Here is a 20,575-nt window from a genome sequence, read left to right as displayed (position 1 = left end):
TTAACTCACTTCACTGATCCTGAATTTCTCCATTTGTCATGAAGTTAAAATTTTAAATGAAATAAGATCTGGAAACACACTTTTTATACTGCAAAAAGTTGTTATAAATAAAAAGGTAGTATTTTTGTTGCACTTCTAGACAAGACACTGTGTCAGACACTTAAAGGACTTGAAGATAGGTCAGGCACACATACCTTAAAGGAACTTCAACTAGTAAGAAAGAGGTAAACACACAAATAACGATTCCACAAAGAAAAAGATATATTTCTACCAGAAGAATAATACAGAAACTGCATACAAATTCAAAGCAGAATCATCTACTTGTAGGTGATCCAAAAAGCTTCCATTTGGACAGATATCAAGGATAAATACCTGACAAGTAAAGATGGGGCACAAGGAGGGAGAAGGTATCATTTTAAGTAGCAACATCAACAATGTGAGGAAAGGGAAAGCTTGGGGACACGCACATTTAAGAATGTGACTGAACAAGGGGCATTCCCAGTCTTGAAATTTAGATTTACATTTGTATAATTTTGCATTTTACAAAAGCACTATGTCACAAAATATGAAATAATAAAAGAGTTTTCTTTAATCCTGCTTTCATGGTGGGGGTAAATATATTCAGAGGATTATCCATGTTAGCCCACTTGCTGACACAGTATAGTACAATAATCACTGATATGCAGAATCACGACCCCAAGGAAAAAAAGATAAATCATTAAAGATAAAGGGTACTTCTTAAAGCACGAAAATTACTAAAATACAATAAAGTTTTTTTTTACCAAAGAATAAAATTGGTCAAAAAGTTAGTTAGAACATGTGATTTTCTGTTCATTTAAAAAGAAAAAATATATATTTGAATTTTGATTTTCCTTCCAATCTCAGTTGCTCAAACTCTAATCAACAAATATATATTTCTAACTACATTTAATTTTTTGTATTCTAGTTAAGCTTATTATTTTTACTGTAGAGATCTGTATATTTTATTTAACAACCTGATCACAAATTCCTTCATTAATCAACCAATCCCTTAGTGTCTATAAATACGCAACTTCAAAAAGCACCGCTCCTAATTAGATGAGAATAAATAAGCTTTGAAATACAAAATTTGTACCCAAATAATTACTTAACCACATATACCTAGTTACTTAAAAGTTGTTCTCATAGTTCATAATTAGCAATAAAATGGCAAATAATATAAACAAAGCAATGATACACACTTAAGGCACAAAATGATTAGCTCACATAAGGAGCCATTAAAAAGGCATTTTTACATTAGATAAATTTAAGAAACATACTAACATTACTACTCAGAAATAATGCAGTAGTTTTTATTAGGTAAACCTGCTACATGTATGCAGTTTCAAATTGATAAACATATATCAAATTGTTAAAGAGATGCCAAAATGATAAAGAGGTACCAAATTCATATAGTGGGGCCTTAGGTATTGCAAGTTTTTCCCCACAGTTTTTAGTAGTCCATTCTTAAAGGTTATATGTTAGCAATTTAATAAATGATTGGAGATATTAGACAATATACATCATATTAATCAAGACTAGAATGACACAAGGAACTCTCAGGAACATACTGCTCCCTGGCTTGAATTATTAAAAAAAAATAGAAAGAATGGATTGTTGAGCTTATAGTTAATATTTAAGTAACTACTTCCAAGCAGAATTAAACATTTTCTGTTTCAAAATTCTCAGGAGTGTTTTAGGTACATACACAGTAAGAGCTAGAATTGGCACAGAAAGAATTGGCTTTTCCACTACATGCAATTCCTCTGTTATATTTAGACTTATTAAACTTCAGGAAATTTAAAATTCAGAGTAACCTGATGCAAGTAGTTGTAATAAATGACATAAGGTCTCTTCAAAATAAGTATAAAGGCACATATCATAATGTCAGGAACTACACTGTCTAGTTAAAAGAAAAAGACCTCCAGTAGGACAAATCCAAAGGAATGCAAAGATAGTTTACTATTAAAAAATCTATCAACATGTCCTATAAACAGGTCAAATAAGTTCCAAGATCAAGATAATCTTAACCATAAAGGAAGTTGCAAAATTCAACATTCTCACTTGATTAAAGAAATCAAAATTCAATACCTTACATAGACTAGAAAGATTCTTCCATAGCATGACAGGGAAAAATACTCTCCATAAATAGTTACTACTTAATGGTGAAATGCTGGATGAACTCCCAGTAATCATTCAAGTCTAAAACAAGTAAGCCACTATTACTTAGTATTATACTGGAAAATTTTCCAAAAATTTTCTGTTGAAGTGTAGTTGACTTAAAATGTTATATTAGTTTCAGGTGTATAACACAGTAATTTGATATTTTTACAGCTTATACTCCATATAAAGTTATTCTACAATACTGACTATAATTCCTATGCTGTAATCAACAAATATATATTTCTAACTACATTTAATTTTTTGTATTCTAGTTAAGCTTATTATTTTTACTCTAGAGATCTGTATATTTTATTTAACAACCTGCTTACTTAGTCGTGTGCACTTCTTAAACCCCTTCACCTATTTTGCTCCTCCACTCAAACCTCTCCCCTCTGGTAACTACTAGATTGTTCTCAGTATCTGTGAGTCTGCTTTTGATTTGTTATATATGCACCTTAATGTTCATATTCAGCACTATTTATGATAGCCAAGATATGGAGGCAAAATAAGTGTCCATCAACAGATAAATTGGATAGAAAAGATGTGGTACATATATATACAATGGAATATTATTCAGCCATAAAAAAGAATAAAATTTTGCCATTTGGGACAACATGGGATGGACCTGGAGGGTATTATGCTTAATGAAAAATTACATAATTAAAAAAAGAATGAAAGAGAAATAAAGTATATTAGAAGGTTGGAGGAAAAAATTAACAAAAATCTAGAAAAAACATATAACCAAATTAACATACAAAAGCTAATGACTTTACTAGTTATTAATAATAACCAAAGAGAAAATAGAACTGAAAAAGAGATCAAGCTAAACTAATTAGAAATATCTGTAATGAGAAATGTACTACACCTCTTTGGAAAAAGCTTTACAACTTTAGTAAAATATAACATAAAGAAAATAAATGTCAAAGCTTACCATGTTCCTAGATAGGAAAGTTGAGTACAGTGAGGATCTATAGTTTAACATAATAGCAATCTAAATTTCAAACTCAAATGCCCACTTTGAACTGGGAAAAATTACCTTAAAGTGCACATAGAGGAACCATTAGGTAGAAATAGCTAAACTAATTTTTTAAGGACAGAGTTAGCAAGGAAATGATAGGCTTACTCTTACCCCACTTTAAGACACAATATAAAGTTACAATAAGTAAAATACAATAGTAAATAAGTAAATGGCCAATATATTACAAAAATAAATGTAAAATATTTATTACTCAAGAATTGAAGAGATTTGGATAGTGGTAGTTACATTTAAAGACTATTTACAAGTTAATAGGAAACACTAAGACAGGTGGGCAATTAATAAAAAGATACATCTAATTAATAAAGCTATGGAATTATAATCAACCTTATTAATGTTTAAAAAACTCCCCAAACCTCCCAAATTTTAAAAATTTAGCAATTAGCTTTAAAAAAGCCAAATACGTGGTCCTGAAGGACAGAAAGTCTCTTCATTTTTCTTAGAAGAAAAATCAAAGCAATTTGATAATATGCATCAAGAGCCTTAAAAGTGTTCATATCTTTTTGATTAAGTATTTCTACCTTCTGGGACTCTGACCTAAAGATTCTAAAATTAGAAAAAAGGTTTAAGTTCTACAATATTAAACTTGAGCCTGATAACACAGTGAAGAAACAATCCACACTCCACCAATGAAGGACTAACCATGCACAGGAGGGAGACATCTGTGGCTACTGCATATGACATTTCCAATTCCAGGCCCTCAAAAAATCATTAAACCTTCCCAGTACCCCAAAAGCAGAGACAAGAACGCTAATTGTTAGATAAGATACAGTATCTCACATACCAGATACACAGTGGTGATGAGAATTCTTGCCCTAAGTTACCCTAGTTAATCCTTACAGAAGCCTTATGGAGGAGATATTATCATCGCCATTAAAAATGCAAATGGAAATCAAAAGAAAGCTGGAGTAGCAATTCTCATATCAGACAAAATAGACTTTAAAATAAAGACTATTACAAGAGACAAAGAAGGACAGTATGTAATGATCAAGGGATCAATCCAAGAACATAATAACAACTGTAAATATTTATGTACCCAACATAGAAGCACCTCAATACATAAGGCAAATGGTAACAGCCATAAAAGGGTAAATTGATAGTAACACAATCATAGTAGGGGACTTTAAAACCCCACTTTCACCAATGGACAGACCATCCAAAATGAAAACAAATAAGGAAACATAAGCTTTAAATGACACACTAAACAAGATGGACTTAACTGGTATTTATAGGACATTCCGCCAAAAAAACAACAGAATAAACTTTCTTCTCAAGTGCTCATGGAATATTCTCCAGGAAACATCATATCTTGGGTCACAAATCAAGCCTTGGTAAATTTAAGAAAACTGAAATCGTACCAAGTATCTATTCCGACCACGCTATGAGACTAGATATCAATTACAGAAAAAAATTTGTAACAAATACAAACACATGGAGGCTAAACAATACATACTAAATAACCAAGAGGTCACTGAAGAAATCAAAAAGGAAATCCAAAAATACCTAGAAACAAATGACAATGAAAACACAATGACCCAAAACCTATGGGATGCAGCAAAAGCAGTTCTAAGAGGGAAGTTTATAGCAACACAATCCTACCTCAAGAAACAAGAAAAATATCCAATCAACAACCTAACCTTACACCTAAAGTAAGTAGAGAAAGAAGAACAAAAACCCCCAAAGTTAGCAGAAGGAAAGAAATCATAAAGATCAGATTAGAAATAAATGAAAAAGAAATGAAGGAAACAATAGCAAAGATCAATAAAACTAAAAGCTGGTTCTTTGAGAAGATAAACAAAATTGATAAACCATTAGCCAGACGCATCAAGAAAAAAAGGGAGAAGACTCAAATCAATAGAATTAGAAAGGAAAAAGGAGAAGTAACAACTGACACTGCAGAAATACAAAGAATCATGATACATTACTAAAAGTAACTATATGAAAATAAAATGGACAACCTGGAAGAAACGGACAAATTCTTAGAAGAGCACAATCTTCCGAGACTGAACCAGGAAGAAATAGAAAATATAAACAGACCAGTCACAAGCACTGAAATTGAAACTGTGATTAAAAATCTTCCAACAAACAAAAGCCCACCACCAGATGGCTTCACAGGCAAATTCTATCAAACATTTAGAGAAGAGCTAACACCTATCCTTCTCAAACTCTTCCAAAATACAGCAGAGGGAGGAACACTCCCAAACTCATTCTGCGAGGCCACCATCACCCTGATACCAAAACCAGACAAAGATGCCACAAAGAAAGAAAACTACAGGCCAATATCACTGATGAACAAACATGCAAAAATCCTCAACAACATTCTAGCAAACAGAATCCAACAGCACATTAAAAGGATCATACACCTTGATCAAGTGGGGTTTATCCCACAGATGCAAGGATTCTTCAGTATATGCAAATCAATCAATGTGATACACCATATTAACAAACTGAAGGAGAAAAACCATAGGATAATCTCAAAAGATGCAGAAAAAGCTTTTGACAAAATTCAACACTCATTTATGATAAAAACCCTCCAGAAAGTAGGCATAGAGGCAACCTACCTCAACATAATAAAGGCCATATATGAAAAACCCACAGCCAACACTGTTCTCAATGGTGAAAAACTGAAACCATTTCCACTAAGATCAGGAACAAGACAAGGTTGCCCACTCTCACCACTATTACTCAACATAGTTTTGGAAGTTCTAGCCACAGCCATCAGAGAAGAAAAAGAAATAAAAGGAATCCAGATCAGAGAAGAAGTAAAACTGTCACTGTCTGCAGATGACATTGATACTACACACAGAGAATCGTAAAGATGTTACCAGAAAACTACTAGAGCTAATCAATGAATTTGGTAAAGTAGCAGGATACAAAATTAATGCACAGAACACTCTTGCATTCCTAAACACTGATGACGAAAAATTTGAAAGAGAAATTAAGGAAACCCTCCCATTTATCACTGCAAAAAAAAGAATAAAATATTTAGGAATAAACCTACCTAAGGAGACAAAAGACCTGTATGCACAAAACTATAAGACACTGATGAAAGAAATTAAAGATTAGAAAAACAGATGGAGAGATATACCACATTCTTATATTGGAAGAATCAACATTGTGAAAATGACTATACGTACCCAAAGAAGTCTACAGATTCAATGCAATCCCTATTAAACTACCAATGGCATTTTCCACAGAACTAGAACAAAAAATTTCACAATTTGTATGGAATACACAAAAGACCCCGAATACCCAAATCAATCTTGAAAAAGAAAAACAGAGCTGGAGGAATCAGGTTCCCAGGCTTCAGACTATACTAAGCTACAGTAATCAAGATAGTATGGTACTGGCACAGAAACAGAAAAATAGATCAAAGTTACAGGATAGAAAGCCCAGGGATAAACCCACGCACAGTATGGACACCTTATCTTTGATAAAGGAGGCAAGAATATACAGTGGAGAAAAGCCAGCCTCTTCAATAAGTGGTGCTGGGAAAACTGGACAACTACATGTAAAAGAATGAAATTAGAACACTCCCTAGCACCATACACGAAAATAAACTCAAAATGGATTAAGACCTAAATGTAAGGTCAGACACTCTAAAACTCTTAGAGGAAAACATAGGCAGAATGCTCCATGACATAAATCACAGCAAGATCCTTTTTGACCCACCTCCTAGAGAAAGGGAAATAAAAACAAACATAAAGAAACGGGACCTAATGAAACTTAAAAGCCTTTGCACAGCAAAGGAAACCATAAACAAGACGAAAAGACAAGCCTCAGAATGGGAGAAAATATTTGCAAACGAAGCAACTGACGAAGGATTAATCTCCAAAATACACAAGCAGTTCATGCAGCTCAATATCCAAAAAAGAAACAACCCAATCCAAAAATGGGCAGAAGATCTAAATAGACATTTCTCCAAAGAAGATATACAGATTGCCAACAAGCACATGAAAGGATGCTCAACATCACTAATCATTAGAGAAATGCAAATCAAAACTACAATGAGGTTATCACCTCACACCAGTCAGAATGGCCATCATCAAAGAGTCTACAAACAATAAATGCTGGACAGGGTGTGGAGAAAAAGGGAACCCTCTTGCACTGTTGGTGGCAATGTAAATTGATACAGCCACTATGGAGAACAGTATGGAGGTTCCTTCAAAAACTAAAAATAGAACTACCATACGACCTAGCAATCCCACTACTGGGCATATACCTGGAGAAAACCATAATTCAAAAAGAGTCATGTACCACAATGTTCATTGCAGCATTATCTGTATAGCCAGGACATGGAGGCAACCTAAGTGTCCATCGACAGATGAATGGATAAAGAAGATGTGATACATATATACAACGGAATATTACTAAGCCATAAAATGAAACGAAATTGAGTTATTTGTAGTGAGGTGGATGGACCTAGAGTCTGTCATACAGAGTGGAGTAAGTCAGAAAGAGAAAAACAAATACCGTATGCTAACACATATATGTGGAATTAAAAAAAAAAAGGTTCTGAAGAACCTAGGGGCAGGGCAGGAATAAAGATGCAGGCATAGAGAAAGGACTTGAGGACTTGGGGAGGGGGAAGGGTAAACTGGGATGGAGGGAGAGAGTGGCATGGACATATATACACTACCAAATGTAAAATAGATAGCTAGTGGGAAGCAGCAACATAGCACAGGGAGATCAACTCCGTGCTTTGTGACCATCTAGAGGGGTGGGATAGGGTGGGTGAGAGTGAAGCGCAAAGGGAGGGGATATGGGGATATATGTATACATATAGCTCATTCACTTTGTTAGATAGCAGAAACTAACACACCATTGTAAAGCAATTATACTCCAATAAAGATGTTGAAAAAAAAAAGCTACATGTCATAGACTTTCAGAATGTCTATGTCTTGAATAGCTGAAACAGAACTCAACATCCGTGAATGCCAGGGATCTACAATAAAGCAAACCTATATGTTATAAAAGACCTAGGGGAAAAAAGCCAGTTTAAAGATTTAAACACATAGAGACGTATGACTACTTACAAAAATGACGTGATTAATTTCAGTGTATTTCCTATATTTGATGAGAATGTAATTTTCTTTAAATACACTGAGATCTTGGAGTTGAAGAAATACTATTTCCTATGGATTACCTGTGATGGTGCAAAACCAGACATGTGAAAAGCTGAAAATACAAGTGGCACCTCTGCTTTCAGTAGCATTTCAATATAGTGAGTGCTGCAAAAATATACTGGATGAATGCCAGATTCTATAGTGTCAATAGGTAGGTACCTCTGCATAAAAGAGAAAAATTGAGAATTAATGAATATGCAGCTAATTTAAAACCAATCAAATTCATCTAAATCTTTTGCTCTAAATTGCTACTTCAAAATTACCATGGTGGCATAACAAGCTACTGCAAATTTTATGTAAGTTAAAAAGTTAGAACATTAAACACTATAGAAAGATTAAAACTCAATAAAGGCAGTATGATATACCTTCCTTCCAAGATAAAGGAATAAAATTAACACTTTGTAATTGTGACATATTGAATCCCTTACAGAATAATGGAGATGGATGTTGCATGAAAGAATAAATACATGGATGAGTACATGAGTAATAAATGCTTTACATTTTAAAACTAAGTATATTTCAATATGCTTATATATCCTTGGATTTAGTCAATGACTCTAAAACATCAAAAAGGTTTATTTAGTCTGTCAGCTCTTGGTATTTGCCTAATCCACTTTTTCTAAGTTAATGTTAAATAACCCAAATCTAAGCTCTAATTACTAATAAGTGAAATTGGGAAATCCATAAGAAATTCATATCTAAAACTGTGATGCATTCCCATCAAAGTACTCAGGCTATCTATTTACAAATATATAAAATTTATTTATTTTTATATTTATTTATATGTCTATGTATATATTATATACATGTATAGATACATATACACATATGTTTACAAACTTGCATTGCATTTTTCAGCCATTTCTTCATAAAGTCGGTTATTTTTTCAATTTAGTTCTTGGGTACAATTTATCATGAATGCTCAATGTTTTAATGAGTGTTACTTTAAACCCAACATCTAACCACAATAAATTTTTTAAACAAAGAATAAACATGAAGATGTAATTTTGTGTCAAGAAAAACTATTAGACTAGCAATTATATCCTACAGACTTATAATAAACATTGATACTCAAATTAGATCTGACTTCTAGAGAGCCCTTTTAACGTTTTTACCTTTACTGGGCAACTCAAACTTTTTTAATAAAAGAAAGTTAATACTTTAAAATCAAACTCATATATGACAATTACATAAGAGTTAAAATAAGGAGGATTTTTTCAAACTTTATACTGCTAAACTGTTTTTAAGGATTTAGGTTTGAGTAATATATGAAAATTTCTGAAATCAGTGAGTTGATTTATCAGTAGTTTTTGTGTTTTATCATTATGATAAATGGTTTACCATTTCACATTGTAGAAATATATATTTGTGGGAACATATAGGTACAAATATATATTTTATGATAGGTTCTTAGGGAGATATCTCACAGTACACAAAAAAATATTATATACTGACAACTGAAGACATACATAGCATATTAAATGAACATCTTGTAGTCAACTTCAGATGGATGTGCAGACAAAGAAAATTACTTTTATTAAGTAGTTAAGAATAATAATATGAACTGAATGAGAATTAGTACCCTTTGATTTATCTTCTTTTGTTGAATACACAATATGTTTCACTAATTACTATTTGTAGAGTAGAATTAATGAATCTAATAAATATATGTAAAAGCAAAATAAATCAACTTATACATATGTAATACTTTAATTTTCAATGCAAACTTAGCTAGTAATTTTCTGAATATATATATATAATAGTGTAAGAATTGTATATATTGGAAATATTTCTTACACAGTGTTCTCTAATTTGCATTAAAAACAACATGTTTAGAATAGGTTTGTATAGAGATGGAGATAATAGACTAATTAATTACCTTCTCAAAGAAAATAAAACATTATTATGTAATGGATTCCCAAAGATAAGGCAAGAATTCTTCTACTCTTATGAATTATACTCTGTTGGAAGAAATTATGCCATAAATTTTGGTAACCAACACAGCTCCTAGCGCCAAGCCCTGCACAGAGTAGCTACTCAACAAATTGACTGAATGACAACAACATACTAATGATTGCACACTGTAATCACAGGAAACTTTCTTATAATAAAAGTTTTGTTAGTTGGCCTATTATTATTTCATAACTCTAATTTACAGGAAATGGTATTCATAAAACCAAATCAATAATGACAGCTCTGAGTCACATGAATATAACAAGGAATCTTCTGAATCATCAAATTATAAATTATGTTTGTTATACTTTTAGTGTTTTGGTATATTTTGGTTAGTCATAACTCTTGGAAAGCATGGTAATGCTTAATAAAAGGTAACTCTAAATAAAATTCAGAATATAGGATTAAGCAGACCACATATAGGATCACAGCGCTTAACAGATCACCTAAGTAACATATACCCTAGGCCAGTATCATGCAAAAAATTATCAGTAAAAAATTATCAGTACCAAAATGTTCATGTTATGCCACTTCTTGGAGTATTTGGCTTTAATGATTAAAAATGAAAGATATGTGCTTAAAGAAATGAAACACAGTAAGCAGTCTTAGTTTTTTTCTTCCACTAGAGGTAGCTCTGATGAGTCATTTTATTCCTGACACTAAGAAAAATCTATGGAAATTAAATAGAAAGACCCTATTAGAAAAGACAAACTCTCCAAACCAATCCAAACTGATCCAATCCAATCCAGTCCAGCCCTCCACTCTAGGGTCCTGTGGGCAGAGAACAGGCCGCAGTGCTGCAGCGACTCTGTGCAGCATGTGCATCATGCACATCGTGCAGAGGGGCAAACAGGAAACTCTGGAGATATCTTTTTAAACTTTGATTCTGTAATTCTAAAAAACAAATCTTTCTCCTCTCAGGGAAAAAAAAAAACACATAGGAAAATGGAACCTTCAAATATGATTAAGATTTAAAGTCGCATGTGAGAAAGGGAAGGGGTTTTGACACCTGTCCTCTTTCCAAGCAAGTGACTGGTTACATGACTTACCATTGCTAATGCCCTGCAAATGGATTACAAATGTGCCACGACACAATGGTTGTAAAATTTAAATCAAATGAATATTTCAATGCTATTAGAATTTTTAACTCCAAACTTCCCGCGTTAGGTAGTTATTACTTTATTTTATGAAGAGGAAGATATAGATATTCGCACACGCTCTTATTTTATCTATATAAATAATATAATGTATATAAAGTAAGTGTCCCATGATACCTTCCTGTTGAACTACAGTACTTCATTCAAATGCCACTTCAGCCTGGTTTATCATCAGTGGAGTTTTGGATTTATGTGCATTAAAATACTTGTTTTTATTTCAATTTAATTTGTTCTATTTCATATGTTTCTACTAACAGAGAAGGCATATATAACTGTAACTTTTATTATAATTATTGTTTGAGATTAGGTATTCCTCCATGGAAATAACTGATTTCTTGATTTTTCTTAATCTATATTTATTAACAGCTTTGATGTTAACAATTAAACTGATTCTTGATGAAATTCCATAAAAAATGATTATTTTTATCATTCAGGAAGGATTTTCTTAAGGACAAATAAAATTGGAAGATAATTTAATTAAATCAATATATTAAAGAGTTCTTCTGGTCTAAACAGCTTAAGGACACAGTTTTCAAATTATTTTTATCTCACAATAATAGTAATAGTTTATAAAATTTTGAGAACTTCAAATTAATATTTCATTATGTCCTATACTGTTTATCCTAGGCCAAATTTTTAAATCTTTTTGGTGCAATTTGCTTACAACACTTTTACGAATGTAGAGGAGCTCTCTTAAATACACTTCCTAAGGTAATAAAAAAGCCTACTGTCCTTTACAAATTTCTATTTAAATATTAATTCATATATTCAGCACATTCACTGAATAATTATGATGGGACATAGTTTGGGACATGTCAGCAAACAAAACCCTGCCCTCAGAGACCTTATGTTTAAGTGTATAAATAATAAACAAATACATAAATTAAGAAGCATAGTGGGAATTGATGTAGGCTATGGAACAAAAGGAAAAAAATAGAACAGGGTAATGAGGTAGGGGAATGGGGGACTGGGGGAACAGGTTGAAGCTTTTTTGAGGTGGATTACAAAAATGTGGTATTGTGCTAAAGATGGTGGACAAGTCTGTGCTATTAATGGCTAAAGCTAAAGTGTCTTTAACATGTCTTGTGGCAACTGCAGATTTGCTTAAGTTGTCAACCTGCATAGAAAATGTCAGTGTAATGTCTGAGACCAATGGAACAAGCATAATAGAAAAGGACCACTTTTTAAGTAATATATTAAAGTCTACTACTGCATGCAGTAACAAGGAAAGTGGCACAGCAAAAACACCAATCCAAAAGATTACTAAATCAAAAACATTTAAACTATGGAGTACTGACTATATGGACATTAGTAACTGCACTTAGCTAACAGTTCTAGATAGAATCCTTGAAGAGGAATGTTTAGCAGAATGTTATTTGTTTTACAAAGAAACAGTAAAACAAACTACTGGTAATAAAATAAATAAAATATTCAACTTGGTTTATTTGTACTTGAAAAGGAAAAGAAATTATACTACAGAAGGCACTGCATGAGTCTTCACTGATGATACAGATGCACCAACAGAAAGGTGTCAAGGTTTTACATCAAGAGCTCATTCTAAAACCCCTGAGTAATAAGTCACTCCATTCCATTCACGGATCTATATTCCATATTAAATTGATGCTATCAAAATGGCAAATCTGATAAACTCAAAGCTGCTAGAGTCCTGCCTGATTTCAGTTTTATAGGAAGAAATGCTAGTGGAGCACATCACTCTTGTTGTGTTAAAAATAAAATAATGTGTGAGAAAACTAGGTTTATAGCGTCAAAGCAGAAATGCAACTTTACAAAATTATGGTTAAAAACAGTTCACTGGTGATGTCTGACTGTGTCACACTCTGAACACTAAAGTAGAATACTTAAGACTAGTAGCATGTAGGTATCATTTTAAAATACTTGACATGAAAATGTGTGATAGACTTAAAATCCATACTTATTATCAAAAGAATGTTCAACATTACATTTGTAAATGAAAGAGTGAAAGACCTTTAAGATATTTTAAATCTTCACGTACAATTTAAAGAATTGTTCAAACTCTGGTTAACAGAAGGAAAACAGTTACATTGATTGGAGAAAAGCTAGTACATAGCTTTTTGCCTTTTGCTTCCTGCTATTCACGTGAGCAAATTTCTCATTATGGTGAAGTATTATTCAGGAATTACATACAGCTATTTCAAGCATAAAATCATAAAATTTCAATATTTAATGTATTCCTTGGTGCTTTCTTTTCTTTATCACAAATACATATTGCAAAAGCATGTCATAAATGCTTTCATTTAACTTGACATTGATACTCTCTAGCCCCCTTAACAACTTATCCTTGGGTACCGTGTAATTCTGTTGTCCAAGGATAACATGTCATGAAAAAGGTTTGGGAAGCATTAGCATGGCTTATTTTAATGGACAGTTTCCCCAAGTTGGAGGTCTTAAATGCAATAAGTACATAAGTAAAACAAAATACAGAAACTTTAATAGAGGGATGCACTTACCTTTAAACTTGGATCTCATGGAACTAGTAAAATCTTTAAAAATACACTATACTACCTTAATCAAAACTCATCATAGATTTCCAAAATGTATATAAAGTTAGTGTGCTTTTCCTCTATACAATATGGATACAATTCCAACTTATTATTTTCTCATACTATAATTTAACCAGAGATTCTTTCTAACAGAGCAAGAATAAAAATATCCATTCAATAGTTTTCTTTTTATATATGGAATTTTATAATTTACTAAATGACAAGTTTAAAATTTAATAATGCACCTATTATCACTAATCTTTCATTCAGTTACCATTAGGTAAGACAGCAAGTATTCGCGAAAATGCCAAATCTATATCTTCAAAAGGAATCACTCAAAATTGCATTCAGATAGAAAACGAATATTGAGTACATAGCGCACTCTACAAATAAAATAATAAGATCCCAATGAATTTAAATAGGATTTTCCTTAAAATTTAAAATACTCCTTTAAAAATAGACTAAAAAGTCTTACAGAAATATGTAGTCTTGGCAACCAAAGGAAAGCAGAAGTCAGAAGCCTGGAGAACTGCTGAAGAAATCGGAATGTTTTGTCTTTGTCCCCCAACATTATTATGAACAAAGAAGATACAAACCAGTCATGGCCAGTGTAACTCCCCTGCAAGCAGACTGAAAAGCACAGTTAAGGAACTTTTATAATAGTTTATCTTAACATGGTGAGATATAAGAACTCCATAAATATTCATTTCCAGAATCTCAGGAAAGCGATATTAAGGACAGTTAGTCCTTTTGTCTTCAACCAATTTATAAGCTATTGATATAAAATCAAACTTTATTAATAAATCACTTGCACAGTGACTATTTTTTTATTTTTATTTTATTATTTATTTATTTATTTGCGGTACGTGGGCCTCTCACCGTTGCGGCCTCTCCCGCTGCGGAGCACAGGCTCCGGACGCGCAGGCCCAGCGGCCATGGCCCACGGACCCAGCCGCTCCGCGGCACGTGGGATCCTCCCGGACCGGGGCACGAACCCGCGTCCCCTGCATCGGCAGGCGGACTCTCAACCACTGCGCCACCAGGGAAGCCCACACAGTGACTATTTTAATGTTAACATGTGTGCTGACACGCCCAGTGGAGGCCAACAGCACCAGCAACTGGAGGAAAAACTATCTGTTCCGTGGAAACACACTGTTCAAGTCACTAACACAATAGTACCATACTTTCTCTAGTTTAGGTTATCTGCCAAATTATTAGCATAATCAAGTATAAAAAAACCCCCACATATGTTGAGAATTCAGTAATGCAAAAGATCTGTATACACTTTTTTCTTAAAGTCAAACCCTATTTCTGAAAGATAACCAATTCAAATAAAATAAATGCATGTTTTATTCTTATTCTAGATTTACTAAATCTAGAGTATTATTCTGATTTACTAAACCTAAAACTTCCTTATATGTAACTGAAAATACATTCTAATAACTTTACTTATTTAAGATTCAACTAATAAAATTTAATAATTACTACTCAGTCTAATAAAGTACATATTTAAAATATAAAATTAAATACCATAAAGGTGTACCATAACAAATCACTAATATAGGTTAAAGTATTCTTTTCCTATTAATGTATTAAAGTACCCCATCAAAGGATTCTGAAAAACATATGAAGAGAGCTCAAGTACTGTCAGTTATTGGAAAAGGATATGAAGAGAAGATTTTACAGAAGCTTGCTGCTGTTTCAGGAATCTCTCACAATGCTTTAAAACCAAGGTAAGATCATTTTCTGCACCATCTCTTAACAGATTGAGGAACTTGCCATACCTGTAAAAGCCCAGAAAACATAATGAAAAAATGTCAGGCCCTGCATTGTAAATTCATTTGTTAACATTCATCAAAGTGTAGTTCTCTTGAGATCTCATGGTTTTAAGTTTTCAAATTTCTACTTTTAGCGTAACTATGTTATACAGAGCACTTATTAAAGAATAACATTCAATATATGTACCTGATACTTATGATCTATTGGAATTAGCAGTATTCATCTGGTAAATACAACAACTTCAAAGGAAAATGAAATGGTAGTGAAAGAACAAAACATGGATACTATAGATGAGTAGTAGAATATAAGCATTTTTTCCTGAACTTAATCTAAAACATGGAATGTTCATAGGCTAGATTGACATAATGTTAAGTTTAGAAGCAATTTTAGAGTTCATATAGCCCAATGGTCCTATATGAGGGTGGCACCTCCCCCAGGGGCTAGTTTGGAAATTTACAGGAGTGCTTTTGATTGTCATAGTGACTGGGGGACTACAGATAGTTGCTGAGTAAGGGCCAGGAGGTTAGACATGGGACAGTCAGTCCTGCACAGTAACAACTTGTAAATGCCCTGCCTGTCATTTGCATAGATGAAAAATCTATTTATAATTATCTGAAACTAATTATGTTTCATATAAAATCATAAAATATTAGTCATATATTTTATTACACACTGAATGAAACCATGTGTAAGTTAGGGAAAGATAGTTCTTTTGCTTTGCTTGAAGCCTTACTAAGACTTGTTCACCATTTTGCAAAGTCACTTTGCCAGTGGCAACCCTCTTGTAATATATGACGCACCAAAATAAAATCAGTCTATTCGTAGCTGCCACAGCTACAATGATTCTAAATGGCTGCCAGCTATTGTCTCACTACTGGCACCGCAGTAGTATACAAACGTTTCATTATAAATCACTTTGGTTATCTCTTAACAGTAAGACATTATGTTGAATTAAAAATATATATGTGACTAGACTGCTCATATTATCTATGGTTTCCATTTCAGAATGGAAATAGGTCATTACAATATAAAAGGCGGGTACAGGGTCACAAAACATAGTCAATGTGTTATATACCCTATGTGATATAGGTGGGTGAGCTAGAATTACTATCATAGTTTTTGTTATAATGCTATGGATTTACAGAGTCTTTTTCATTTTTATTTTTATTATTATATATATATTTTTTGCTGTGTTGGGTCTTCGTTGCTGCACGCGGGCTTTCTGTAGTTGTGGTGAGCGGGAGCACTCTTCCTTGTGGTGCGCGGGCTTCTCATGGCGGTGGCTTCTTTTGTTGTGGAGCATGGGCTCTAGGTGCATGGGCTTCAGTAGTTGTGGCACGCGGGCTCTAGAGCACAGGCTCAGTAGTTGTGGAGCACGGGCTTAGTTGCTCCGCGGCATGTGGGATCTTCCCGGAACAGGGCTCGAACTCGTGTCCCCCGAATTGGCAGGCGGATTCTTAACCACTGCGCCACCAGGGAAGCCTCAAACAGTCTTTTTTAAAAGCTTTCACATGCGTCTTTTTTACACTTGATTCTGAAGATGACCCAATGAACTAGACAGAATGGGACTATCAAGATTCCCATGTAATAATCAAGAAAAAGAGGCGTTCAAGGACTCAGACCTTAACTCCCAGTCTGTTCCGCTTGTCCATTTCTTTTGAAAATTATAATTTCAGTACAAAAAATTCAAACTACTATAATTGGTTTATTCATTTTAACTTCTGCATCTACATTAAGGTACTTTTGTACTCATAACTATATCCTGACAGTAAAAACTAAACATATTTTAGAAAATGGTATGATTGTGCTACCAATGTGCTGATTTTTAAAATGTTGTTTTTGGAAAAAACCTGACAGTCATAGAGACTTAAATACGTTGTAGTTAGCCTATGAAGTAGTAATGAACGGTAACTGATTTACCTGCAAGGGTAATTCAATCATATGCCAATATCCTAAAAACAAAGTTATTATTTTCTGAATGACAAACTCTGCATTTAAAGCATACAAAATAGTTGATTGTTAAATTAAATACTATTAAGCACACATCAGCTAGACAAAACAAATTCTAGAAATGCACAGGGAGATATTTCCCTATAATATACCTGACAGTCATTTTAACACCAAGCTGTTGCACAGATGAAAGACTTTCATTCTTCACACTTGCATCAGTAGCTATAAACAACAGAACACTGGGTTATAAAAATGTATAAAACTCTGCATAATAATCACATTTTAATTGAAAATTGATGAAAGCAATATTTTTACATATTTTAATGTAAATTTTGAAAACACACTGATGAATCCTGTTCTTTTAAGAGCTGTCAGTTACATTTTTCAAAGTAATTAACAGGAAACTTTTTACAAAATACCTTTTCTCTTAAAAAAAGCATTTAAAAGTATATTAAGTATAAAACAAATAATCATAGTTTTAAAGCAATCTACTTTTACTTGGTTTTCAGGACACAAAAGCTGTTAACACAAAAATGGTCTAGAATACTGTACTTTCATCAAGCAATGCATATATAAGATTCTGAATTACAAATATAGATAAGTATGTCTGTTTACTTCTTAAAGATTTACACGTGAGTGTCAGGAAGGAATAATTGATATTATTCTACATATAACGTACAGCAATGTACGAGGGTGGACTGAACAAGTTTCTTCCTGCAGGCAGATTTTCTCTGTGAGGTATGAAGTGTGATCACCTACCAAAAGTGAAGGGGTTGCACAATACAGAGGACTACAGGAGAGGCTGAAAGTTTGGATTAGTCTTTGACAACACTGGATGACCAAATTAAGCATGAACACTCAAAAGCATCACTAGATAACAAGGGGGATCTAGCTGAAACTTTCAATTTTTGCCTGAAGAAACTATAGTGTGTGCACAGTGTGTGTGCGGATACACACACACACAAATAAGGAAATTGTCCAAAATCACAGAGTTATCTAGTGATAGGGAGGGGCAAAAGCTAGGTTTTCTGAATTCTGTATCAGCAGTTTTTTTTCCCATTACACACTGGTACATCTCCTATTATTAACAATATACCTACTTAACTCATGAATTTATTCATTACTTTTAATAAATCCCTTCTTATAAAGTGTGGAGCACCACGCTAGAATCTATGAGGGATAAAAGATAAATCATACATCATGCCCTAAAAGAACTTTGCCTGTAGTGTCAGAGATAAAATGTGTATACAGATAACTCTGACAAAGACGTTTTAAAGCACAAAGTGGAACAAGAGTGGTACAGATAAAGAATTACATGAATTCACAGGAGGCAGAGATTGGGAAGAAGTGGCATTTAAACTGAACCTTAATATATGGGTAGCCTTGAGATCTGCGGAGATAGGGAAGAACAAAGTAAACATCACGGTTATCAAACACCTACTCTTTAAAGCAACAATAATTCATCTTTCAGCACTCTTGGTAAAGGTAACCTACTTCTCCTAGTTTGCCTAGGACTTGCATGGTTTTAGCACTTAGTCTCATGCCCCAGGAACCCCTCACAGTCCCAGGCAAACCAGGCTGGTTGGTCACCTATCTAGCCTAGAGGGTGATTTCTTAAAGAAAAATAAATAAAAAATTTAAAAGATAGGTGTCAGTTAATTTCTTGATAAGCTACATCTGAGTTTTACTTATCTAGATCAGAATAGGATCTCAGCAATATTGCTGAATTTCACCTACAATGATAGCAATTAAGCTATACAGTTCATATAGCTTAGAATTCCTTGCTATTCATAACTCTTACTCTGCTAACAGATGTACCTTCTGTCCCTAAGGAAGAAGGATACCAGTTTTGTCCTTCTCCTAGCAACAGGCTGAGCAATGTATTCTCCAGATTTTTCAAACTAGTGTGAAGATGGTATCCCCCCACAATGCCCTCGCCTTTAACTACAGGGCTATGAGGTACTCTGTGTCTCCAGTAGAGAAAAATGAATCCAATATATTCAATACAAGGAAAGGGAGAGACATAGAAAGGAGACAAATTGCTAAGGACAGCTTTACACTATTACTGAATACTATGAGCCAATGATTCTGCCTCTTTTTCTGCTTAGACAAAAAAAGAAAAAAGTCTGATTTGGGTTTCTATCACTTGGTACTAAAACATATACCACAAATTATTCTCACTCACAAAATAATGACCAATATTTAAAAACTATTAATCATCATTCATATGCTCACCATAATTTCAAGTTCTTAGTTTCCTAAGTTTAAATAATGTAAAACTTTAGTGCTGTAGTGTCAGTGACATTGGCTGATTTTGCAAAATTTCAATAGTTTCAATAAAATAAACATTGACTTTATATATTGCTAAAGCCATGGAACAGACCTACTTATCAACTATCATAATGTGATATAATGACGAAAGTGATTTTATAAGCTACTACCAGACAATGTTAAGTTAGATTAGATGATAACACTTAGAATGTAGTACACATAAAATTAGATTATTAAGCATAAAAAATATCTTTGTTAATATGTAGATTTGTATGCTTAAAATAATACTTATGCTTCCCTTTTGGAAAGTAGAATACATATAGATATCTTCACAATAGAGGAGAAGTATGCAGTGAACTAAGAGTGCTAAGAATGGGCATTCCCAATGTCATGGATTCTATAGATCAGAGTACCTTCTACCATTACAGTAAAGAATGGAATAAAGTCAAGAATCAAGATGAGAGAATTTGCCCAAAAAGACTATGACACTGAATATTTACATAAGGTTCAAGTTCTTAGTTCTTCACCATGGAAGAATAGCATCTTTCCAGAGTGGCCTAGCTGTCGGCCTGACATGACAGATATGTTTCCTGATGTTGT

At 33.2% G+C, this 20,575-nt stretch overlaps 1 protein-coding gene across 1 annotated transcript in view; it reads right to left on the bottom strand.

Annotated features, from left to right (window-relative positions):
- The window catches only part of TBC1D32 (TBC1 domain family member 32), a 179,136-nt gene that overhangs the window by 15,501 nt on the left and 143,060 nt on the right, over nucleotides 1-20,575 (bottom strand). The window contains exons 29-32 of the mRNA XM_082855382.1: nucleotides 17,857-17,926; nucleotides 15,644-15,759; nucleotides 14,451-14,605; nucleotides 8,364-8,504 (exon numbers count right to left, since the gene is read on the bottom strand). Of these exons, the coding sequence (XP_082711508.1) occupies nucleotides 8,364-8,504; nucleotides 14,451-14,605; nucleotides 15,644-15,759; nucleotides 17,857-17,926 (482 nt within the window). The remainder of the gene's footprint in view (nucleotides 1-8,363; nucleotides 8,505-14,450; nucleotides 14,606-15,643; nucleotides 15,760-17,856; nucleotides 17,927-20,575) is intronic.

This window comes from Leucopleurus acutus (genome assembly GCF_964270905.1).
Source record: "Leucopleurus acutus genome assembly, chromosome: 15".
Lineage (NCBI taxonomy): Eukaryota > Metazoa > Chordata > Mammalia > Artiodactyla > Delphinidae > Leucopleurus > Leucopleurus acutus.
This window is presented reverse-complemented; position numbering and strand designations above follow the sequence as displayed.